The 25,390-nt window shown below is 49.9% G+C and overlaps 1 protein-coding gene across 4 annotated transcripts in view; it reads left to right on the top strand.

Moving 5' to 3' along the window:
- ZNF831 (zinc finger protein 831) overlaps positions 1–20,581 on the top strand; it is a 174,068-nt gene extending 153,487 nt beyond the window's left edge. The window contains exons 5-7 of one of the 4 annotated variants that reach the window (XR_004345756.1): positions 15,790–15,963; positions 17,118–17,198; positions 20,053–20,067. Coding sequence is in view for 2 of the 4 variants with exons in the window: in XM_032605021.1 (XP_032460912.1) it covers positions 15,790–15,998; positions 17,118–17,144 (236 nt within the window). In the remaining 2 variants the exon portion in view is untranslated. Of the gene's footprint in view, positions 1–15,789; positions 15,999–17,117 lie in introns of all 4 variants that reach the window. The other 3 variants (XR_004345755.1, XM_032605022.1, XM_032605021.1) reach the window with 3 other exon arrangements.
- Positions 20,582–25,390: the final 4,809 nt, after the last annotated feature.

Here is a 25,390-nt window from a genome sequence, read left to right as displayed (position 1 = left end):
CTGTCACCCCCTGCCCCGGACAGCTCCCCCTTGGCCCTTCCGGTCCCTAAGAACTCTCTTACTGCAGGACCGAGACAGTGACACCTGAGTTAGTTGTGGGGTCTCCTTGCTGTAAAGCTCACTCTCTCCCGAGGCCGTGGGCAGCGACTCAGTTCAGGAACCCCTTCTGCAGAAGCATCATCCTTTAAACTGTGAAGAGGGCTTGACCTTGCTCTGGTCACCAGCCTTTGGACTTTGCCTTCCTGGTCTCTACAGTCTGGGACTTGGACCAGACGTCTCTAGATGTCTCTAGGTATTCTTGGGATCTCTTGGGCGTCCTGCTTGCACCTGACTAGGGATTCTTAGCCTTCCTGGAGCCCTTGGCCTCAAAGGCAACTTTGCCACTGTGTTTGGAGCCCCTTGATTCGTGTCCTTCAGGGGTTCCTTCATTCTGAGCCATCTAACCTCTGAGCACCCTGGGTGATATCTCGATGGGCCTCACATACCCACCTTGTTTCACCGACACCTCGAGGATGAAGTGCAAAGGAGGGTGGACCTGGGGGGCCGAATGTGTTTCAGACCAGGTCGTGAACCCTCTAAGTGCATCTGGGAGAGGTCTGGAAAGTCACCCTGTTGTCCAGCATGGCAAGCAGGGCTGGCTCCAGCGGGGAGCCTGGACACGTGCACCGGGTTCCAGCTCAGAAAGACCCTCATGGTTTAAAGTGTATTGTTGCCATCTTGAAATGCTTCATCTTTTTTTTAAAAACATGGAAGTATAGTTGACCTACAATATCGTGTTAGTTTCAGGTGTGCAGCACGGCAGTGGAAATGCTTAATACTCTTTGAAGCAAGGGCTCCACGTCTGCATTTTATCTCAGCTCCCCCAAAATGAAGCTGACCCTGATTGCAGAATTTGCCTGCCGGGCTGTGTCTGATCGGCTCCTGCACATACCGTCAGCCCACAGTAGGAAGGATGGGGCCAGGTCATAAAAGTGATGTGTGCTGGGGAGGGACTCTTGGACGGGCTGTCACTGATTGCCTTCTGTTCTCAGACAGTGATCAGGGTCACCTTCTCCTACCGTCCCCATCACCCTGACACTTGTCATTTCTGATTCTTATCTTCCTGGCATTGTCCTCTGACCAAATTAGCTTCACAGAACCCAGGACTGAGGGCAGCCTTGGTAGGGATCCCAGGCTGTGGGTCTAGAAGGAGAAAGAAGAAAGCTAAGCAAATTTGGGGCAGGGGGGCCTTTGCAGAGGAGAGGAGGGGATATTTGGAGACCACCTTAGTTCTCTGCCTGTTGCCAAGCCCTGAGCACTGGCTGCGGGAAGCGATTGTCGCAAAGCCCTGCGACCTGGTGGGAATCCTGTCTTCCAGTTCTGAGCTGTGGTGTAGGGCCCGAGATGAAGCCATGGGTCTTTGGCTTTTTCTAGCCAACTTGCTAACGTTCCCCTCACAGCTTGATTTACCTCTTCCCCTCTTCCCTGACCCTGATTCATTTTAAACACTAGGGGGAAAGGATTAAATATGGTGTTTGGGAGTTTCGTGAGCTACTCGGGGAAACAAAAGAAAATGACAATAGCCAGGCTTGAGCGTTTTGAAGTCAGACAAGCGACATAACTTTTATACGGAAGATGTTCCTGGATGGTCTTTCTCTGTCTTCCTTTCTTTTCCTCCTCCCTCCCTCCTTCCCTCTTTCTTTCCTTCCGTCCAAAAATTCTCTGTTGATATATGGACAGGTCCACTGGCAAACTTTAAAACATATTGGATAAGATCGCGAAGTGAGGAAATGGGTTTTAGGGACTTGGACCTTTGGAGAAATGGAAGCGTCTGAAGAATGACTGGATTGAGCTAAACGGACGAGGGTAGCGCACACCGAGGGCTTTTCCAGCTTCTGCCCCCCCCTGCCCCTTAGCTGTCACCCCCCCTTCTTTAGCAGACCCTCTTGCTGTCTCGAAACTTCTCCAGGGTGTGAGTTGCATCCCATCCCCACCGCTGGCTATGCTGGGAACCCGCAGGGGTCTGGAGCCTCAGGCCTAAACAGAGAGTCTTGAACTTTGGGTGGTTTTCAGCTTCTGGTGTCTTTCCTTCTTCTGCCCTCCGGTCACATGGAGGCAGAGGCAAAAATCCGGCTGTATCTCGGAAGGATGCTTGCAAGGTTGCAGGCATTCTTGGAGAATGGTTGTTTTGGCTGCGTTTAAGGACCCAAAAGCTTCAGGAGGGATGCTGTAGTTACTGTATCTCACGTGGAAAGTGAAGGCTCGAGAGACCAGCTGCTCCCAGAGGTGTTTTCTGGGTGTGAGATCCAAGTTCTCTGGTTTCTCCACATCCTTCTGCACACTTGGTTCTTCCAGACCTGCGCTCGAATAGCACCCAGCACGTAGTAGATCTCAGTAACGCTGGTGACTTCCTGTGAGGCCCTTGTCTTTGTTGTCACTGAGGTTCTGTCTGCGGGTCTTTCTCCCACAAATGAGGCGTGCTGTCCCAGGGTGTGTGGGTGCTGCCAGAGGTCTCACATCCCTATAGACGTGTGCAGGAATGTGGATTTTCCCAGAGCTGTTGCCCATAACTTCCATTGTTTCTTCCAGAAGATCTGGGACCCCAAAGAGAAATGAACCAAGGGCACCCTGGGCACTGCCCTTCTCGCCCCTGGGGAGGCGGCAGAGATAGCAGCTCACCCACGGGACAAGGGATGCTCATGGCTCTCCTTGGCCACGTTAGGAAGCCCCGCCCCTACCCTCCCCCCAGCAACCCCACTGTTGCCAACAAAAACAAAAACAAAACTCCACACCAGAGAAAAACACATCCCGTCTTAAGGCCATGGAAAATTTGCTGAGAATAAGATAATAAGGAGAGAAGTAGGGACAAGTAGCCCATGTGCTTACATCCCTGTGCACTCGGGGTTGTTTTCCATGAGAATACTTCAAAACCAGGAGTGTCCTATGACATGGTGGGGGATTGTGTCTGTCAGGGTCTCCAGAGAGATGGAACTAATAGGACGTGTGTGTGCAGGTATCTATGTGTATATAAACACACCACACACACACACACACACACACACACACACACACACACAGAGGAGCTGATGTTGCACTCTTCAGTCTGAGGCATCCTGGAGGCAGAATTCCCTCCCTGCTCAGGGCACCTCACTCCTGTCTGCCCCCTCCTTCACCTGATTGGATGAGGCCCACCCACGTTATGAAGGGTGATCTGCTTTACTCGACGTCTACTGATTTAAATGTTAATTGCCTCTAAAATATACCTTCCTAGCAACATCTAGACTGGCATTTGGTCACATATCTGGGTACCATGGTCCAGCCAAGTTGGCACATAAAAAATTAACCATCACAGAGCTCTCAGTGCTAATGGTACCCCATAGCAGGGCAGTCCCTCTGCACCTGCCACTGTACACCTGGCTGTGGAGTGAAGCCACTCATTCTCAGATGGCCAGTGGAGTTAGCTGCAGGGCCCCCAGCAAGGAACGCTGCTGTGTTCCTCCCCACTTTTTTCCTGAGAATTGAGGGAAATTTCCATCTGTTAAATCCCTCCAAGGACATAATGAGGGAGGCATTGTGATGCTGTGACAGTGACCATGTTTCCAAACAAAAATCCGAGCCACATGGGCTGACAAGTAGGAATGTATTTCTGGAAAGAGCAGTGCGGGATGTTTGGAATCATGGCTGTGGTGGAAAATCTGGGCTCTGTAATCTCGTGGGAAGACTCCAGACCCAGGAGCTCTGCCCTGTGTCCTGGATGTGACTCGCTGCATGGCCTGGGGGTGGTGCCACCCTCTCCCTGTGCCCCTGGGTAAGTTGCAGACATCAGTGTGGCTCTAGGATGGTGACCTAACAAGATGATCAACCTGCCCACACTGACTCAGGAATGACATTTGTCTCCCCAGAGGAGCAGAGTGAAAATAATAATAACAAAACATTTAAATTGTATTTCAATGTATTCTACCACAAAAAGGCAACAATTCCACAGACTCATCTTTGCTTCCTGTGTTGTTCAAGAGAAATATGCCAGCACGTTTCTAAGAAGGGACATTTTTGTTTTTCTGTATGCGGGCCTCTCACTGTTGTGGCCTCTCCCGTTGCGGAGCACAGGCTCCAGACGCACAGGCTCAGCGGCCATGGCTCACGGGCCCAGCCGCTCCGCGGCGTGTGGGATCTTCCCGGACCGGGGCACGAACCCGTGTCCCCTGCATCGGCAGGCGGACTCTCAACCACTGCGCCACCAGGGAAGCCTCAGAAGGGACATTTTAAGTTTGAGAACATCCCAGAGGAATGGATGGGTCTGGTTTGCAGCCTCCCACTGATGCGGGGCCAGCTGCCCACCCACCATGTGATTTCAGAGACCCCAATGACAGTCATGTGACCCGTGAGTCAGGACTGGGAGCATCGTTGCTGGAGATGCAGCTTTTGAGGCAGAAGGATAGTCTTTCTGAGCTACGTCATGACCATGTAGACGATGGTGATGATGGTGACAATGGTCCACACTGATGTTGACCGTGACTTCTATGAGTAAAGATGTGTGAGGATGACATGAGAAAGCGTGAGGGGCATTCTCAGCACAGTGTCTGGACTCTAGCAGACACTCAGTACCTCGAAGACATGACCACGCAGATAACTGTACAGCCCCTGGGGCTGCATGACCCTTCCTGCCGCCCCACCTGCCGTATCCCACTCTGTGACTGGAGAAGCCGGTGACTAGGTAGCTCAGGTCCTGCTGAGGTCGGCTTCCTTGGACCCTCCGACTGGTCTCGCGCTGCTTCCTGCAGTAACGCTGAGGAACCTGCCCCCGGGTACCTCAGTTTTTCCCTACTCTATGGCCCTCGGTGCGCGGTCTGTTAGCATCTGATTTGCATAAGGTTTACAGACCCTGGGAAAAGGTGTGTTTGGAGGACTGCTGATAAGTGGCTTGATAAGCACTCTGGTGGCCAAAGGTTGTTACAGGCTTGATGAGATTTCTTTCTGCCCTTTCTGCCCCTCCTTTCTTGCTTGAGTCCTACCTACCTTGGTAAATAACTAGAATTTGGGGCAACAGGGCATGGTGTTCTCGGAAGGCACTGCCCTGGGCTCCCTTTGCTAAATGGGGAGGTGGGTACGGTTGAAGCAGGGGAGAGGGAGGGGGTCTGGCATTTCAGGATAATTCGAATGATCTGTTTAGAACTTTTTTGTTAAATGATGAAATCTTAGTAAGGGTGAGTCCAGCAGCATAGACACAACGTTTTGCAGTCGTTTCCCAGGCACCCAGCACCGCCGGGGACCTGAGTGTGCGCCACTAGGAAGGGATCCCAGGAAATAACTACGGAATCTGTTTACAAAAATGGTAAATAAATAAGGACACATAAGAAAAGTCTGTATCAGGCGGACTAAAAGTGATCTTGAACTCAGGGTTCTGACTGATCATGGTTTGACGCTCGGAGTTGTTTCCCTCCCGTGCAACCATCTCCCCCTTGGAAATCTAGTAGATGTTTACATCCCAATTTTGAGTTTGGGTAGCAGTAGCTCAGAACATTTCACGGCGAGATGCGTCTTTCAAATTTGACGGCCTCGGGGCTAAATTTCAGAGTTTGTTGGCAAGGTCGGCTCACACAAGGTGACCTTCTGGTTGGGTTCACTTGGACTGAAAGTCCCCTTTTCTACCCCAGAGTGGCTGTGAGGAGGTGAGATATCCAGGGACAGAAATGGGTTCGTTGAAATGCAGCTGATCCTGACTGGATGAGAAAGAGGCTTGAGGCTGGAAGGCAGTTTGATTTGCCTCCAGAAAACTCGGTAGGAAGAGGTCGTGACCCTGCATGACCCTGGAGGGAGAATTTAGATTTCTGCTAGATGAAAGGGGCATTGCAGCTAGGAACTTGGCCTTAAATGTGAAGGCAGATGAAAGGCTCTGACATCTCTGGTGCGGTATATTCCTGCAAGAATTTAAAACAAAGGAAGCTGGGGAGCAAACATTGCTTTCATTAAGGGGGTCCCACGGCTGGGTCGGAACTCACAGGGCTTTGTAGCGCCAGCTCTTCATCCCGCTCCGGGTTGGCAGCATCTCAGCACGTCCAGTGGGGCTGCCTGGCTGCCTGGGGCCCCTTTCCTAGCTCCAGGTAACCCCGTGCCACTGACGCTCAGCTTTGGAGCACATAACAAATAGATCAACTGTTTAAGAGGGAAATGACCCCATCTCATTCTAAGTCATATTTCGGTGGAAACAGAGACCTCCTTAAAATGGGACACGCGTGCGTGCGCACGCACGCGCACACACACACACACAAACACACACACTTTCCCCCTATTTGGGATAGGAACCAATTGTATTTGGAAGGAAAATAAATCCGGGCAATGGCCACAGTGTAGATGAGCTGCTGGTCCAGACACAGTTCAGGGGGTTTCTAAAGCCCTGCTCCCCGGCCAAGTCTCCCAGGAATGGACAGCAGGCTAGGGCATCCCCTGGCCTTTCTCACGTGTCCCAGCTCAGAATCTCAGGAGAGCCAAGAGCTTTGGGAGAACTTGGCAATGTTCAGAGCCGTGGAGACACAGGTCTTCTCTTCTTTTATAGCCTCTCAGGGCTGACTTAGCAGGAGGCCTTAATAAACAGTAACACTAGAACAGGGCAGCCAGCGAACCCTGTGCACGGCCCAGTAATTTAAAAAAACAGAAACAGATTCACGCATCCATGAGAAAGCCTCGGAGGCTGATGTGGCCGACGTGTCGTGATCCTTTGTTGCTCAGTGATGGCACGAACAGCCCACAACTTGGGGAGCGGCCAGCAGCTTTGCCAAAAGTCAGAAGCAAGTTGGCAAGAGAGCAGAGGTGTCTGTAGCTTTTCTGGGTTTTTCTAAATCTGATTTCCGTGCGTTTCTTGCAGGGTGGAGAATAGGATGAGGCTCATGACCCACCCTTTCAGGTGCAAACTTGGAGATGTCAAAAAGTAAAATAAAATGTAATGCGATATTTTTAAAAAGTCAAAATTAGTGCAAAAATCACTCGTCATAATCAACCAAATATCGACATTTTTAATAAAGACAGGATCTGACCCTGTGCTTGGTTCTTGTTTGGGGATAAAGCCCGTCTCTCTAGAGGGACTCAAGTCTTCTTAGTTTGAGGTCAGCAATCAAGTGATCAGAGCTGCCACGAGGATGCAAACAATTAGATTAGGAAGAAAATGAGTGTCTTTATTTTTGTTGCCATGGCGAGCATGTCTTCGTTCGGTAGGATTTTTCCAACCGTAAGATGAAGTGTCCTGAAAATTATCAACAGTGTCTTCTCTTGAGTTCTGTGGGTTATTTAAAGGGATGTGTGATGGTGTCTGTGTTTTGTTTAAATCCCTGTACGGATACCCCTCATTCTTAAAAAAGTACCTGCTCCTTATTTCACCCCTTCTGTTTCCACTACTGGGAACTATTTTGAGCCACATCTGTCTGCAGCTTTGCATAAAGCTATAACGAGGCCATGCCAGACAGACGTGGATCGCTCGTGCCTACGTTCGACCTGGAATTCGTTAGGGTCACTGGGGGTTGGGGAGAGAAACTCTAGCCTCACTCATACGGACGCATTTGGGTTGTACCAGATGGAGGGGAAACCAGCTAATCTGTTGGATTCCATAGATGGCTTCGTTCTCCAAATATTGCAGGCGTTTGTTGCCCTAACTTTTTTTTTTTTTTTTTTAAGCTGTCCTTCTTGGAAATCCCACCCCACACACCGAACACAGAAGGATTTTTCTGCCGTTCTCCCTTGCTTTGACCACTGGTCAAATATCCTTCATTCAGAGCCCCTGTGTCTGCATTAGGGGAGGAGGATGCCGTGTCCAGGGAGCTGATGGGATGAGACAGCCTGTGGCTTGGGGGTGATTTTTAAGCTCAGTTATGTGGCGGTAGGACGTGGGAGAGTCCTACTCTTTGGACCAAAGCTTTCTAAATACAGTTCGTGAGATGCTGGGAATCTCTCCGCTTGGGTGGGGTAGAGACCCCACATTTCATTGTGGTTTAATTGCCGGAGAGAAGGGCTGGGCCCTGCTCTAGGGTTTGTGCTGTTCGGAGATGCTCAAGTAACAGTGAGGGCATTCGGGAATCTCTCGATGGAATTTGGAGCTGGACGGACTTCCGGAGAGCCAGTCATTTCATTTCTCAACCCCAGAGAGAAGCCACTCACCTAGGGCCTCTCAGGGAGCTAGTCTTCAATTTGGGCCAGAAACCTGGGTCTGTCTGCCGAGGGCAGCCTCTGGTTTTGTCTCTGAGGCCTCATCCATCCGGGCAGCCTGGTTTCTTCCTCATTTGTCTGTGGAAGTTACTGTCAAGACGTGGTTCTTCCATTTCTAGTGATCTAGAGACCATATTCTCTCTAGAAGAACCTCAAAGAAGGGCCGATTGAGGACAACGATAGTGCAATCCAGTGACTCAGCCAGGAATTCTGTACATTTGCAGACTGGTCATGGCCTAGAAGAAATGGCCGATTGAGACCTCCTTCCCTCCCTCCTTTCTTCACATAGCAGACCTTTGTTATTGAGATGCTGAGGTATTATTGGGCACCCGCTCTGAGCCAGGTACTGCCTGGGCTGCCCTGGGTGCCGAGGCGAACAGGCAGAGACCAGCTGTTACCAACCCCAGGGGACAAGAAGGAAGCCACACCTGCAGCACAGGTGAGGAACGCCCCCATGCCTTGGGTCCAATTGATGGAGAGTCAGTGTTCTCTTTGAAAATGTATGTAATTCTGGTAAAATTCCCCAACAACCAAGTCCTGGATAAATTCAAAAGTCGTGGGTTGTGTTTTTTGGGGGGTGGGGTGGGGGGAATGTCTTAAAAAAATTAATCTCCAACCCACAGCACGTTGCTCGCTCTTTTGATGTTTCTAAATGCTCTGGGGCCATTGGCTATTTCTGAGGCTGCAGGAGGACTTTCCCCAGTGCCGGGTGGTGGAGGAACAATCTGCCTTGGGATCCTGCCCCTTAGAGATGCGGGGATTTTCTGCAGAAGTGAAGCTACAAATGGTCACTTCATTTTATGTTGTTCGTGAGCATGAAGTTTGTGGCGTATCCTTTAGAACCAGAAAGCGTGTGTGTGTGTTTCTGCTCGCATAACGAGGTCAATGAGGAGATGTATTCTGGCTCTTTTCCTTCCTGGAGATTGGAAGGGCACCCAGTGGCTGTCTGGCACAAGGCCTGTCCCAAGCAGACTTTCACAGGCGTTTGGTGAGTGGACAAGGAATCAAGTCACTGGAGGGTAAGCCCTGTGAGGTGGTCAGCCAAGTGTCTGGGGGCTGGGCCCTGAGCATCAGGGGGTCATCTGCTCGCTTCCACCCGCCCAAAGTGTGATCCAAACCGAACATTTCACAGTGGGCATACCCGGGAAGAAAGGATTCCAGCCAGCTCCGTTGGCTGGGTTTTGTCCTGATTCGAAACCTATTCTTTTGTGTTTGTTTCCATGAAGAAAATCTCTACTTGTCCTTGTCAACTGCAGAGACTCCGGGTCTTTCTATGAAACCCAAGAGATCATGGTTGCATCCATCAGGAGAAAGTGAGTTCCGGGGTCAGCTAGAGGTCACCGGTTGCAAGCAACAGAAACCTAGTGTTGCTAACACAGCATAGGAGTTTACTGGGAGGACAGAGCGTGGCCCACAAACTGGGAGGGAGGGAGAAGCAGTACCAGGCTTAGAAAGGAGAGCTGCCAAGACGGGACTGGGGGTCCCAGTGGGGGCACAATGGAACAGACAAGGCAGGACAGAGCCACCTGGCAAGTAGCAGCTTCAGAGTATTTTCTGACCTTGAATTGCTTTGCTCAGGTGTCTTGGGAGGGAGAGGGTGTGATGGGCCAGCTTGGGTCACCTGTTGAGTCCTGAGGCAGGGGAAGGTGAGACTGTCAGTCAACAGTCTCTGCAGGACCTCACACAGGGAGGGAGGGATAATTCCCCAGGGGCAAGATAAGAGATTGGATTCCAGGAGACAAAAACAACCAGCGTTGATCCCAGGCTCTAGAGAATTGTGGGCTTTTAAGTCCTTCGAGAGGGCTACTCCTGTCTCAGAGCTGGTGTTTCCCTCTTGCCTCTACGTCTTTGTGCAAAGTGGCAGTGGGCGGGGGGTGGGGGGGTGGTGGTCCACTAGATGCTTGTTGAAGTGAATGGATGCTTTTATAGACCTTTGAATATTCAGCCACTTCCTGTAGTTACTTCATCCTGTCTTACTCTTAAACAGAGTTCTTAGCTAGCAGTTTTTTCTGGCTAAGGTTACAAAGACAGTCAGTGAAGTTGATCCACACTTTCTTCCTTGCCCAAGAAGATATTTTGAAGCTTGAGAGAACAAGTGAGTGGTGTCTTCTAAGGAAGGAATTTAATAAAACCTGAAATCAAGCCCTAGTTAGAAAGCATGTTCGAGTCTCGAAGTTGATTCTCTGGGGAGTGGTGGGGGGGCAGTATCTAATGACTGCTGGTGCCTGGTAGCTGGGGCTGCTGCCCCTGCCTGTCTGCCTCCCCCTGGGAAACAGTTGTTCCCCTTCCTGTCGGCTGCAGGACTGGTCATCAGAGTCATGCCTTCTGTACAGTGTGTCCCAAAGGCGATCCTGTCCTTGCTTTCCCTTTCAGCAGGAAAAATGTGAACCAGAGCATCAACTTCATGTTCTGACCATGAAGTGAAAATGTTCCGTTTGTTGGGGAGACACTCCCTAGAACCTAGGCTTTTTGAATTGATAATGACAGCACCTTTACTTGTAAAAATAGTAGCAGGTGCTAATTTTGTCACCGTGGCACGTGACCTGTCTGGCTTTGCTTTATGGGACAAGCCACTAGAGCAGGGCTTGTAAACTTACATGCCCCTGAGGGCTAGACAGGTGAGAGAAGTAAGCAAAGAAGGACAGATACAGGGACTGGGGCCAAATAGAGAGCTTGAGCCAGGCTCTGACAGTATCACTCAGCTCCAGACACCTGCTGCCATGTTAGAGTGTGGGGTTGGAGCGAGTATAACTTCCAGTTATACAAGAGAAGCTGGAAATTGTGATGTGTATATGAAATTTTCAGATTAAAGAAAAACCACCCTCTTTTGATTGGATGAAGCCCACAAAAATGCCAATTTGCTAACCCCTGTACTAGATTAAAACGGTGTGTGTACAGGGCCACTGGTCTGTCTCGTTCATGGATGTTCACCCAGAGTCTAGTCCAGGGCCCATACATTGAGAACCACTCCACAGATATTTGTTGAGTGCTATTCAGTGTTGGTGGGGGAGGATATGAAAACTGGGTTTTCAAGGACAATTTGATAAACTTTCCTGAGAATTTAGAATTTGGCCAGTGAAGCTCCTTTTGCTGCTTCTGGGTGACCCTTGTGAATATCTGTTTCCCTCCTTTCACTTCAGGGACTGAAGCCAATTCTCCGATCAGAGAGACGGAGATGGTTGATTCATTTAGGAAAAGGCAACCCTGAACTTAAAAACAGATTCTTAAAAGAAACATTCAACTTTCCTTATTTAAAAACTTCTCGTAGAAAGAAAGGAAGTTCTTCCACTGTGGTGATGCAGATAAACCATGAATACAGGAGATTTGGAAGTTTTTAACACGTATTTAATATTTATGTATGACACATGGGAGAAAATGTTAAATGGTAAATATGACTCTGGCACCACCATCACTGATCAACTAATGAATGTTCTGACCACATACGTTGAGGACAATTTATTATACAAATACACACAATGCTAGACGTTGCCTGTGTGAATGTTTTGGGATGTTTTGTCTAAGAGCACTTGGACTCACCTTCTCAGCTGCTTCTCTTTTGTTTGGAGCTCTGTGTTATAACTGGAACATTAACAGGTGGGAGAGCTGACTACTTTTACAAAGAATTGTGTTCTCTAAGCCCCACCGTAAAACACAGGCTAAACCACAGGTCAGATGGTGTGCTGGTCAGAGTTCTCAGCCGATTTAACTTCATTTTCCTGGTTCCATCATTAGGTCCTTCCAATTCACCGTTCAAGAAACATTCAAGAAATGATAAAGGTACCAAACCAACTAAAACATGAGTGCTTATTGGGTAGACAGTGTAGAATGATAGACCAGCCAAAAGGAAGCCTGGCAGAGAATGGCATTTCTGTGCCCTGCGACACTCTGGGTCCTTCTTACCTGTCTTTATTACTTAGGTACACATCTCAAACGCAGTTCTGGTAGATGGGGTTTTTCTGCCTGGTACCCCTCACTTGAATTCCCAGACCAAAAAAGCAACAACAGCAGCCACGTTAATTTACCACTAGGAGCTCTTTGCTAAGCATTTTTCATGTAGTGCGGTGTATCATTCAGTCCGTCTGACAGCCCTTTCATAGATCAGGAAACTGTGGAGCGGGTGGAGTGCTCATCGTGTAAGTGCTTTACAACATAATAATGGGATCACCAGGTAACCTTTCTCTGTGCTCTGTGTACCTTGCACATACCTGGGCGTATTGGCTTGTCAGGTTTCCTTTACCTGTACTGTTTTCATACACCAGTAGCATGTGAACTCCTTAAGGCCTTTCTGCATCCTTATCGCACTTAGACTAATACCAGGGAGATACAGGCAGACCTTGAAAATACTGTGGATTTGGTTCCAGACAGCCTCAACAAAGTGAAAAAGCAAGTCACACGAATTTTTTGGTTTCTAATGCATATTAAAGTTATGTTTACGCTATACTGCAGTCTGTTAGGTATGCAATAGCATTATGTCTAAAAAACTGTATATCCCTTCAAAAATACTTCATTGCTAAAAAATGCTAATCATCATCTGACAATGCAGGGATGCCATGAAGCTTCAATTCATAAAATCCGTCATATCTGTGACGCGCAGTCAAATGAGGTATGCCCAGATGTAGTGGATGCTTGGCAAGTGTTGGAAATTCTTCGTAATGAATTTTGTGGTTGTCGAATGTTTTAGGTTGGAGGCAATCCAGTCTTGTTGGACTAGTTTGTCTCACAATCAACAACCAGTTGCTTAATTAATAGTCTTCGTTTGCTCAGCCTTGTGCTGGGTCCACAGCAGGTGCAAAAGAAGTAGCCCTTTCTTGTACACTTGAGGAGCTGGTATCCACTCTGAGACCTAAAGACACCTAGGGGCTTCCCCGGTAGCGCAGTGGTTAAGAATCTGCCTGCCAATGCAGGGGACATGGGTTCAAGCCCTGGTCCGGGAAGATCCCACATGCCACGGAGCAACTAAGCCCGTTGCGCCACAACTACCGAGCCTGCGCTCTAGAGCTCGCGAGCCACAACTACTGAAGCCCGCGCGCCTAGAGCCTGTGCTCCGCAATAAGGGAAGCCAATGCAACGAGAAGCCCGCACATCTCAACGAAGAGTAGCCCCTGCTCGCCACACCTAGAGAAAGCCTGCACGCAGCAATGAAGACCCAACGTGGCCAAAAATAAATAAGTAATTAATTTAAAAAATACATATATATAGAAAAAAGAAAGACACCTGCCCTGGCCCTGTGGCATAGAGGGTGCCTCTGACCCTCCTCTGGCCATATCTCCCACCCCATTGCAAGGAGTCTTTGAGACTGAAAGCCATATACCCCTTCTTCTAGACCATGTTCCAGGTATTCACCATCTTGGAATCCCTCTACTCAGATGTCCCTGAGCCCACTTCCAGGGTCTGATACCCACGGACAGAACAGGGCTCCAGCACATCTCCCAAGGCCTACAGGGTGGTCAAGGGGCAGCTGCTTGTGGGATGGGGGGTAGATGGAGCTTGGGCTGCCATGTTCCGACATGGAACTCCAAGGAGCCCCAGAATCCTAAAATCAAGCTCCAACTTCCAAGGTGTTTTGAAGCTGAACTCTCTTATTTAAGCACTTATCAGATTGATTTAAAAACCTTTAAATTTTTGACCTATGGGAGGTGGGCCTTCACTGGACCTGGAACTCTTGATGGGGGGGTGGGCCATCTGTGGTCTGAACCACCTCTTAAGTCCTCTGGTTCATAGATTTCTTCATCCCCCACCGGCTTCCAGGTCAGCCAGCGGAGTGCACACCTTGAGCACCTGGGGCTTGGAGCAGGGGTTTCGTGCCTCCATAAGCATTCTTGGAAAGTTACAAGGGCTCATTTGCATACTAGCTCCTCCCACGAGGCTGCTGGGAAAGCGCTTAGCGGTTCTCTGTTACCAAATACCATGTCGCCTGGTTTCCTCACTAAAAACACTTTGCGCGTTTGCAAAGTTGAGTGGCTCTGCGCACACAAATGCCTGATCCGCTGACAGCAATTTCAGAATTGCAGGTCTTGATGGAAAAATGGGAGCCTTGGTCGTTATTCCTTGTGTGTAATTTTCACCAAGAAATGGGGGTGTGGGTTTAACGTCAACACCTAGAGATTTAATGTGGCCCTGTTACTGGAAATCTATACCTTTAGCCAAATCCTGCCTCACCACAATGTCTGTATTGTTTTGCAACCTTACCCCCACCCCTATTTCCCATTCCTGAGAAAAGATGGGGTTTTAGCCAAGATTCAGCTCAGAAGGGGACTGGCCCCCGCTTGCTTTCTCCATGCTGTGAGCACAGACTGCTCAGTACTGGGCCTGCTTGGATCCAGGGAAGCCATACAAGGCCATTTCTCAACTCACTTGGGTGGGAGGGAGTGGGGAGAGGGGAAAAGAGAAAGAGGGTGGGGTTATGGGGTTATGTTCTTAGCTCCAGTCTCCTGCCCAGCAGGGAGCAGGTCCATTCCAAGCATTAGGTCACGTTGGGGCACCCCCCCCCCCACTTTGCCCTCACCACCCCAGAAAGGCTCCATGGCATGTGTTTCAAATTAAAGGAAATTCAATTTGATGCTATTTTGAAAATGCACAGAGAATGTCAGAGCCCCCTTTGAGGTGGATGATTGGTGAGACTCCATGGGGCTCACAGAAGCCAAGGTGGTTGATCTTGGGAACTAGCAGGAAAACCAAGACTTATTGGAAAAGTAACTTTTGGCCACATGTGTTTCCTCTAGTTATTAGTAATCTGTCCCCCAAATCCTGTTCCGTAGTGCTATGAGTGAAGCATATGCTTTTAACTTTTTCCCGCTGAATTGCCTGGCAGTGGCCCCCCATCCCTGGAGAGCAATGGTGTGGATGGACACGGGCATCAGAAACAGATGTAAACATTTATTGTTTCAAATGACACCATCACCCTCATCCCAGCTCCGACCGTAAGTGAAATGGGTAAACAGTTTCATAAGAAGACTTTTCCCAAGGTCAGTTCTGTCCTCGGCTGAATCTCACAGGGCACAGAGGGTTCCCCTGACGTTTGTGGCTTTGAGGAAGCCGTGTTCAGGGGCCAGCATTTGTCTCTAACGGCCGTAATTGGATTTGTCCTATTCCAGTTAACACAGACTATAAACATGATGTGCGCACAGAAGAAATTCGGTGGCCAGCAGGGTGGGAGGCAGGGCCGGCCTTGGGCTGCGGGTCTGGAAGGCGTCTTACTGGTCTGGATGGCCAGGCTCAGGTGCCACTGGCTCAAGGATGAAAGCTGGGACCAGTGTTCAGGGCAGCGGGAATGTCAACGTCAGGGGTTTGAGTGCTGGAAGGAAAACCAGAACTGCCCTGGAAGGACCCGGGCTGGGAGGCGTGCTGGCCACAGTTGGGTCTTGAAAAGACTAAAAACGCATCCACCCGGTGTCTGCTTGCTCCCTCCGCAAGAGGGCTGGCTGCTGGGAGGATATAGAGAGGCCATCGTCCATCTCCCCAAGGGCCTCCCCATCTTTCCATCCCGGCTGCCCCAGCCCACTGCCTGGGGAGGACGGGGTAGCGGGGAGGACGGATTCCCTCCAGAGGTTTCCCAAGGCCCAAGGTTTAGGAGAGGGTGTGGATACCAGTTCTCGAACCTTTCTCTGTCCTTTGCAGACGGACTGTGCCCTATGGGCTGTCCAACTACAGAGGCAGCTTCCGGGGCAGGAGGTCGGCCGGGACCTTTCCGCGGAGCTCACAGCCGTCGAAGGGGACGCCGCGCTGCGCCTGTGCAGAGAGCGAGGACGCCGCCTGCACGCATTTCTGCACCTGGTCCCCGGCTGCCCGCGGGTACGACCCCCTCCCCGGACCCTGGCTGCCCGCGGGTATGAGCCCCCTCCCCGGACCCTGGCTGCCCGCGGGTATGAGCCCCCTCCCTGGCTTTCTGCATTTCCGGAGATCGGTTGCCCTGGGCCGTGTGGGTGCCGCAGGGCACTGCCTGTTCCACCCGATGCTGTCCTGCAGGCGGGGGTGGGTGAGTGTGGGGGCGGTGGGGGCGGGGGGCGCGGGCTGCGCACAGAGGGTGCAGCAGCCCCGTCCCTTCAATACCTCTCAAATCCAGGCCTTTAACACGGCCACGGCCACGTCTGGCCTCCAGACGTATTTCTTCTGGATCGCACAGCAATTTGCCAAAATTTGAATAAGTTGCCAACACTTTAAAACTGCAGAATCGCCCCCCTCCTCAACAAATGCATATTTTAAGCTTCTCCAAAAGTAGCCAATGGGACCATCTGGTCTCACCAGCCCACATCCCCTCTTGGCCGGAGAGGCTGGAACCAAATAAGGACCACTCAGGTTCGAGTGGGACGTGCAATGTCCATTCACCTGTGTCACTCATCATCTTACTTGGTGGCCCCCCAGGCCCCTGAGTTTGAGACCCTGTAGTCTGCTCTAACTGCTGGAGAGAAGCTTGTGAGTCAGTGTGGACTTGAATAAACAAGCAGACCCTAGGTGCGACCTGTGTAGCCACTTAAGCTGGTTTTTACTACTCATGCCCCTTGTTCCTCCTTTTCTTTACCTTGGGCCAAGACCCATCAACGCCGCCAGGCAGAGCTGCCTTGTAAAGCCTCTTCCAAGAGCCATCGCTGGTGGGATGGGACCTCCAGGTGCTTCCTGAGCAAGTGAAACGCACAAGCAGGGGGGCTTCCCATGCAGCAGGTGCTGTGGTAGCCAGGGGCCCAGGATCTGCTGTCCAGAAGCGCCAACCACATTTCTCTTCCTGGCTCCTTAACATCTGATGAATAACTGAGTAGTGTGGGTGGAGGCTGGACTCTGGTAGGAACCCACCCACTGTGTGCTCAGCCTTCAGAAACTGTGCCTGAGATGCGGACCTGGGGGACCGCGCTCATGTTAGTGGGAAGAGGAAATCATTCCTGACTGGATGCTGAAGAACCAGCTGTGTGGAAATGTGGGCTGATTCATTCAAACCAGCTCTCTCCCCACAGGAACTCAAGGACGGCACTAACACCTGACAAAGAAGCAGGAAAGCAGGCTGGCGGTGCTGCCGGGGGCATGTGTCCGAGGAGGTGAAGCTGCTTTCTGAGTCGCTGCCGTATGGGGGGCACAGAGGACGTGTGGGGCGCATCTGGTCTGTGCGGGCCGCCAGCGGGACACCGCGTGTGGTGGGCATCCACGGGCAATGGTGCTTTTGGTAGATTACCCCTGGGGACAGAACAGCCTGAAGCTGTGGACAGCCTGCCCTGCGTCTTAGGAGCTGAGTCCTGAGCTCCCTGTAGCTTTTGAGCAGTGATGTCCAGCCCTGGATTTCACCAGGTCTGGACAAATCTCACCGATCACTGCTTCCCAGAGCCCCTGCAGGCTTATCTATCGGTGCCCATGTTGCCCCTCTGCTCCCATAACAACTGGTGGTCTCTACAAAAAGAATCATTTCTTTTCAGCAGCTGATTCTGGACAGAGGTGAATTATAGCAGCTGGGCGCCAGGCCCTCCGAGACGTCCGGTTCATTTTAGGCTTTTTTTTTTTTTTTAAACCCACTTGTCTTTTTGTATGATCCTGAGGGTTTCCTGCAGCGCAACGGGGTTTGTCATTCAATCGATCAGAAATCGTTATTACTGAGTCGCCTACACATCTGCAAGGGGATGGTAATTGATGTTCATAGTAATGGCCTGGGGGGGGCGGCTTGGGGTCCTACAGGGTCTGATCAAGGGAGGATTAAACCCTGTTTAGTATCCAGGAGGCTTTCCAAATTGGTGGCAGATTGCTTTGAGTCGTCTGGAGAGGGTTCTGTCAGCATCCACAATGAAAATGCAGAGGAGAGGCAGAGACAGACCCCAGGAGAGCATGAATTAGGCCCCAGCTGGTCCCCACTTTGCCTCTTCTTCCTTTTTCTCCTCTTCCTCACCCCAAAACCAAACCCTTCTCAGCAAGGGAGGGACATGATTAAAACCACCATCCATCGTGGCATTTATTCAATTCAGCAAAGATTTGTTGAGCACCTGTGATGTGCAGGGCACCGTCCTAGATGCTGGGGACACCACAGGGAATAAGGCAGAAGGTCAGCCTTCCCGGCACTTAAATAGTGGGGGAAAAAGATAGCAAACCAATACATTAAACACAGAGTGGGGTATATGAAGGAGAGCAGGAAGCAGGCTAGGGGCAGGAAGTGTTGGGGGTGGTTGCAGCGTGGGTGGACAGGGGTGGTCTCACTGGCCAGGTGACATTGGCATAAAGAACTGGAGGAAGTGGGGAGGGGTGAGCCAGAGGGATGAGAGAGGGAAGGGGATGTCAGGCAGCGGAAGGGTAAGTGCAAAGGCCCTGTGGTAGGAATGTGCTGTGCTGGGTGTGTTCTAGGAAGGAAGCAGAGGCCAGCACAGAAAAAGCACTGGTTGCTTTTGCTGTTGGTGTTACCATTCTGTTGGATGTTCAGGAGATGAGAACGGTGGCACAGATGTCCCACTGGGGCCTGGAAAGGTGCTTCTTCTAGGTCTTTACGATGCATGTCAAGCTCCTGTAAGACGTTTTACTTGGGAAGAAAAAGTCTTTCCTTATAAGCCCGGTCCCTACTTTCTTGCAAGACTCAAGTTAGTAATCTCCAGATTGACATTCTCGGAGTGGAAGCTGCTGCCATCCTGAGCACGTGATCATCAAAGATGAGAGCAGACCGTGGGAGAGAGAACTCGCCGTGGCCACGGCAGCAGCGATGATTGTATTCACACCTTCCCAGGTGGATGGCAGGCTCTGAAATTGCCTACAACCGCTGGCGAGGAGGTTCCGTTCAAAACAGGGAACGGGCTAGAGATAGGCTGGGGAGACGTCTCCTCTTTCAGCCAGCAGAGAGCTCTTCTTTTGTAACAGGCCTCTTTTTTTTTTTTTTTTTTTTTTTTGCCCCCCTTTTCAGAGATAGGTTAAAGTTAAGGCCGGACAAAGCGAGTAGGCTTTAGACCTCCACCATCAAATGCTTGCCCGGGGAGTGGACCTCCCCGCCTCCCGGGCTCTGCCTGCCCTTTCAGGAGCCCCCTGGGAAAGGGTCCTGCAGCAGGAAGGCCTCAGTTATGGCTCCGGCTGGGTTCACATTTCCACCTCTTTGAGGACAAGAAATGAGTTTTGCCTGGGGGAGAAAACCCACTCAAAGGGTCCTCACTTAACAATACAGCCCTTCCCCAAGAATGCCCCATCCAAAGACCCCAGTTTCCCTAATGGGTAAAACGATCCCAGCTGTGCCCTGGGGCCCGACGCCCAGGGCTCCGGTTTCATGCAGGAAATTGTTTGCGGAGAGGTATGGCACGTTGCAAAGCCACTTCTCTTGGAGAATAAGTGGACTTCAAGCTAACTCTTTGCAAATGTAAACCCTTGTCCATGTTGGAACAGATGCGGGCCCTGGCAGGAGCATGCCGACGTCTGAGCCCTCACACGGGGCAGGCATGGGGTGTGAGCCACTGAGGCCGCCGGGCATCAACTTGAGACGCGGATCACAGCTGTACAGGTTTGATGAGTTTGAGGCTTAGAGGATTTAGACAGGCATTTTCAGCTGTGCTTGGTGCCACTAAAAGAATGTATCTCCAAAAAAATAAATAAATGAAAGAAAGAAAAGAAAGAAGAAACCTTGATGTTTGTGATAAGAGAAGGAGGAAATTAACACCTGCGTGTTTTGAACCCCCTGGCGTGCCGCAGAGAGACCTCTGTGCCCTTCACAGGCAGAGGATGAGCAGTAGACCCAGTTGCCTGGAAGCCACTGTGAAGGCACCCCCAGCTCAAGGCTATTAAGGTGATATTTGTTTTCAGGAGGAAATGTGGGTCTTTGGGGGAATGGCTTGAAAATAAGCTGCAGACGCAAAGGCTTTGTAAATTACGTAAATCTCTATCTATGTAATTGGCAACAACTGGGAATTGTAACACCTGACAGTTCGCAATCTCTTTCAGCTGTGCTCTAGCGGCCACGCTGAGATTGCTGAGCGTCTGAAGCTGATGCAGTGTTTAGTCATCCACGGGGATGGGGGAGGCCGCCCCCTCCCCCGACAGCAGAGAGATAAGAGCCGGCATTTTGAGTGCCTGCCGAGGTCCTGATGTGATGGTGGATGCGGGGGTGCTAGCCTTGACCAAATGCTAAATTTTCGATGAGTATATCCTAAGCGTTACAGGTATAAAAGTGAGTGTCACAAGGAAATGGAAGGGACTGATTTGCCAGCAGGATGGGGTACAGTTTAGAGAAGCAATTATTTATTGTGAAACTGTTCTCTGTGTCAACTCCTTGTGGCGGGTGTGTTCAACGCAAAGCCTCTGTACATAGATGTTCACTCGTGTTCTGAGTCCCACTCATAGTCCTTAGGGCTTGAATCACATTTTTTAAACACCTGTGCACTGTTTGTCTCTGTGGCAAGATGATATCTCAGAGAGAAATTCATTCATTGTGCTAACACAGAAAATACTGTCAAATGCATAATAAAAAAAAATCTCAAAGTTTGCTCTGATGTGGGTTTTTCTCGCTGGTGTGATATGCATGGCTACACGTCAGTTTTCCGTGGACCTCTGGAGAGGACAGAAAAGAGTTATCGCTCGGGAAGTAGATTCATCTAAAGTCAATTATGGAGCAAGATGGGTGAGGGGGCTGCTTGAATTTTAAGGAAGGAGCGGGATCTGGAGACCACCCAAGGAAGGTAGAACATTCGGGGTGGTTGGGAAGAGATAAATCTGGGGAGAGCGTTGGCTCCTTCCCCGGGCACCATCCTGGTCACCTTTGTAGGGATGCATAGCTTTGTCTTCTGTACCCAGAGGCACGGACACGTGCTGGGCAGGATTCCAGGGAGAGGACGGTCATAGCCAACAGCCAGCAGTGGACCTTTGCAGCCTTTCCGATGGGCTCCCTCTCTCCCTCCCTCCCTCTCTCCCTTTTGAGTCAAGAATTGGAGACCATCAGAGGCAGGGAATTGGACAAAGAGACCCAGCCTAAACGCCAAGAGAAATCCAGTATTCTGGGTGGGTTTGATCACGTCTAATCTGAGAAAGCCCAAGAGACTCTTGTTTTAATTAAACACATTTTAGAGAATTTTGACTTTGATGAACTGATAGAGATGGGTACTGATTTATCCTGTAGGATGTGAAGCCACGCAGGAGGAGCTGCCAGTGTACATGGGGGGTGCTCCTCCCGGACTCTCAGCACTTTTAGCTGCTGCAGATCCAGAGAGAAGGAGGAGGGCCGAGGAGTCCCAGGAGCTGGGAGAGCAAAGCCCCAGGGTGGCGGGCGTGTCTGGCATCCGGGTGGAGGAATAGAAGGGGAGCCCGAGGAACTGTGGGTAGGATGGGCTACAGGATTTACAGGGCCCCGTGCAAAATGCAAATGCAGGACTCCTGGTGAAACCGTGGGTGATCATTAATTGAATCCATTACACCTGTACCCTGCTTTCACCATCAAGGTCATTTTAATTGTTGCTACAAAAAACGTGCTTGTCCTCCAAGGGGCACGTAGCCTAAAGAATAAGATATTTGTCCAAGTTGTTTTCCAAGAACTTGGAGTCAGCTGTGTCTAGTTCAAGCGGAGCCAGTTAAGACTGGATAAGACCACCAACCCGCCAACTGGGCATGTGTGAGCGTCTGCTCGGTGACCTTTTGACGTCAGAGGGCTCAAGTCTCCACCCTCCGATTGCGCTAAGCACCTCCATGTTTTAACGTGCAGAGGCCTGAAGCTTGGTTACATCTGTGCAGAATGACAAATACTGCACCTTTTTCCAAGCACCTTCTCCACGCTGCTCACGGCCCCCACGCCTCAGACTACCCTGCTTCTTCATCCCCAAATACCCCAAGCCCCTTGCCTTCAAGAAGGGGCGTCCGGGACTTGGTGTCGCATCTCCTCGCTTGGCTTCCACGTGAGTAAACCCTTTCTTTGCTGCAGACCTTCGAGTCTTAGCATTTTCGCTTGTGCGTCGGGCAAAATGAACCTGGTTCGGTAACGCTGGGTCAAAATTATTGAGAATTTCAAGACGGCAACAGTAGAACCAAGCTGGGGGCCTTTCTAGGCACGGGTCTATCACCTGCCCAGTTTGCAGGCCGGGGAAGCCCAGTGGAAGGGGCTGTTCCGTCTGGAGACCTGGCTTTGCCACCAAATCCCCGAGGGGAACCAACCTTAAACTGAGCCTCACTTTCCTCGTTTATAAATGGATGTGATCACTGGCCCCTGCCTACCACACAGCCTTATTGGGAGGCCAAGTGGAAAGAAACAAGTATATAGACAACTTTTTGAATCCTAAACTCACACAAGGCAAAGATACAGTCTTCAGAGTTTGCCCTGAACTAGTCCCGAGTTCCTAGTTTTACTTAGAAGTTTCTCACGGAAGCACATCTGTGAATGTTCCTCAGAGAAATAGAATTTGACTTATAGAAATTGTCAGGATAGTCAATTACCCCCATCCCCACCCCTGGAAGACATGTATTCTCAAAATCCCCAAATCCTTTTATATGAATTCTTAAGTATCTCGAAGCTTTGGTAAATCAAGCTACCTGTTATTCACACCATTATAAATCCACTTGGGTCCTTCCGTCACCTGAATATGTGATTTCTTGTCTCTTAGCTGGCAGGAAAGCTCAGAACTGTTGAGATCTGAGTGGTATTTAGTGCAGGGAAATTGTAAGAATTAATAACAGTGGGGGGCCAGAGTGAATAAACGTGAGCACCCTTCTGCCATGCGTGTCTCATTAATCCTTCCAGCGTTCCGGAATGAGGCGCTGAGTAAATGACAAGAGGTGGGCGAGAAACGGAAGAGGCAGAGGGATCAAGAATTTGTGACAGAGGGAAAGAATCCCATGGGACCGGGGCGGGGAGGAGGGGTTCGTCTGTCGAACACGAGCTTGTTGCCTCCCCTCCTTCCTTCCTCCCTTCTCCTCTCCCGTCTTTGTTTGAACAGACCTCCGTCATGGAGCTACTCTACATCAATTCCTATTTATCTACACGATTGGCAAGAACCACCAGGGTCCAGTCTGGCCAGTATTGGCTCCCCGCACAGCACCACCTGTGGGGGTGGGGTGCGGGGTGTTGCACCACCCGCAGAAACGTCAGATCTTTCTCTAGAGCTCTGTTCTCTGTTCGTTTCATGAGGGGCATTCATAGCCAAGGGTTTCCACCTCTTCCTCCACAGTGAGTCTCGTAGCAGATGTCCCCTTTGTCTATCGTGGTATTAGATGTATCTCAGCCCCAGAAAGGGGGTGGAGAGAGAACCCACCTGGACACAGCGCCACAATAGACGGCACTCCCGAGATGCTTATGTTGCAACGTATATCGGGATGAAGAAGCAGGTACTGACCCAGTCTGGGCGTGGGGAAGACTTCTTGGAGGAGATGAGAAAGCCAAGCCAGGCAATGGAGGAAGGGCACCCCAAGTGATGGGCAGAGCCGGAGCAGAGGCTTGGAGAAGGACCAGGTGGGATGCTGTGCAGGGGGAAGGCCAGGAAACTTGGGCTGTTCTAGCATCAGCTGTGCATCAGGGCACAGTCAGAGAGAGCAGATGTGGACAGACGGCAAGTGAGAGGGATGAGGAATTCATGACCAGGTCCGTGACACAAGGAACCAAAGCCAACTCTGTGACCCTTGAACTATCTCAGGGTACCAGCTCCCTGTCTGAAACATGAGATTCAAAGGGGGCTGAGTTGTCTCTGTCGAGACAGATTTCTGTTTTGCTGTTTTCAGACACACCTGTGGGCTCCACCTCCCAGAAAAGAGGGGTGGCTATCCAGCACAGCCCTTGCTAAGCTTCCGTCTGCCTGGACCAGGAACCTGCCATCCTTCCTCTTACCGTGGTTGGGTCTGGCACACACGGCGGAGGCTTAGCAAGTATATGTTGGATGAGTAGATACACATGTAAATACTGAGTCCTGTGGAGCAGGGATCAGCAAAATGTTCCTGTAAAGAACCAGAGTGTAAATATCCTTGGCTGTCTGGACTATACAGTGTCTGTGGCAGCTACTCTGCTGTTGCAACTGGAAAGCAACCCTAGATAATGTGTATATGAATATATGAACTGGCTTGGCTGCGTTCCAATAAAACTTTGTTTGCCAAAACAGTCAGTGGGCCAGTGGGCTACTGCTTGCCCTGCTACAGAGAACTCCATGAGTAGTGAATTTTCTGTGTCCTTGTCCATCTGAAATGTCTTTGTGTTGGAATTTATAGATGACAGTTTGGCTGGGGATAGAATTTAGGTTGACAGCTGTATTCCCGCAGTTGATTGAAGATGTTATGTCATTCTCTCCTGATGTCGGTTACTGCTGGGGAAAATCTTGTCTAAGACCGACTGCCCTTCCTGCCTTGGTAATTTGTCTTTTCTCTCTGGTGCTTTAGGAATTTTCTCCTTACTGCTGATGGTCTGAAGTTTCAGTAGCAAGTGTCTAAGTGGGGATTTTTTTTTTTTCCTCCAGTGTATACCAATTAGTACTTGGTATAACTTTTCAATCTGAGGATCTCTACCCCCTAACTCCTATTTTCAAAGTTTCTGGAAGACGTTATGCTCTGTCCCCAATGCTGCTGCTCTGCTGGTCTGTCTCTCTGGAGTGTCTATTAATAGAATTTCTTTTAAAAAATCTATTTTTTATTGAAGCATAGTTGATTTATAACTTTGTGTTAGTTTTAGGTGTATAGCACAGTGATTCAGTTATACATTTTATATATATATATAATATACATATTATATATATATATTCTTTTTCAGATTTTTTCCCTTAGAAGTTATTATAAAATACTGAGTAGAGTTCCCTGTGCTATACAGTAGGTCCTTGCTGGTTATCTATTTTATATATAGTAGTGTGTATATGTTAATCCCAAACTCCTAATTTATCCCTCCCTCCTCTTTCCCTTTTGGTAACCTTACATATTTTTCTATGTCTGTGGTTCTGTTTCTGTTTTGTATATTAGTTCCTTTGTATCATTTCCTTTTTAGGTTCCACATATAAGTGATATCGTATGATGTTTCTCTCTGTCTGGCTGACTTCACTTAGTATGATAATCTCTAGATCCGTCCATGCTGCTGCAAATGGCATTATTTCATTCTTTTTCATGGCTGAGTAATATTCCATTGTGTGTGTGTGTGTGTGTGTGTGTGTGTGTGTGTGTGTGTGTGTATCACATCTTCTTTAGAATTTCAAGTACATATTTTCTTCATGTTCCCTTGCCTGCATATTTTATGTTCTTTTTCTTTCTTTCTTTGGGTCTGAGTTTAGTATTGAAAATCCAGGCCTGTCATTTGAAGACTCTCTTAGGTTTTCCAGGGAGCAAGTTTTCC

Source organism: Phocoena sinus, chromosome 15 (assembly GCF_008692025.1).
Source record: "Phocoena sinus isolate mPhoSin1 chromosome 15, mPhoSin1.pri, whole genome shotgun sequence".
In the NCBI taxonomy this organism is placed as follows: Eukaryota; Metazoa; Chordata; class Mammalia; order Artiodactyla; family Phocoenidae; genus Phocoena; species Phocoena sinus.
Note: the sequence above shows the minus strand (reverse complement) of the source record. Positions and strands in the feature narration are given on the sequence as shown.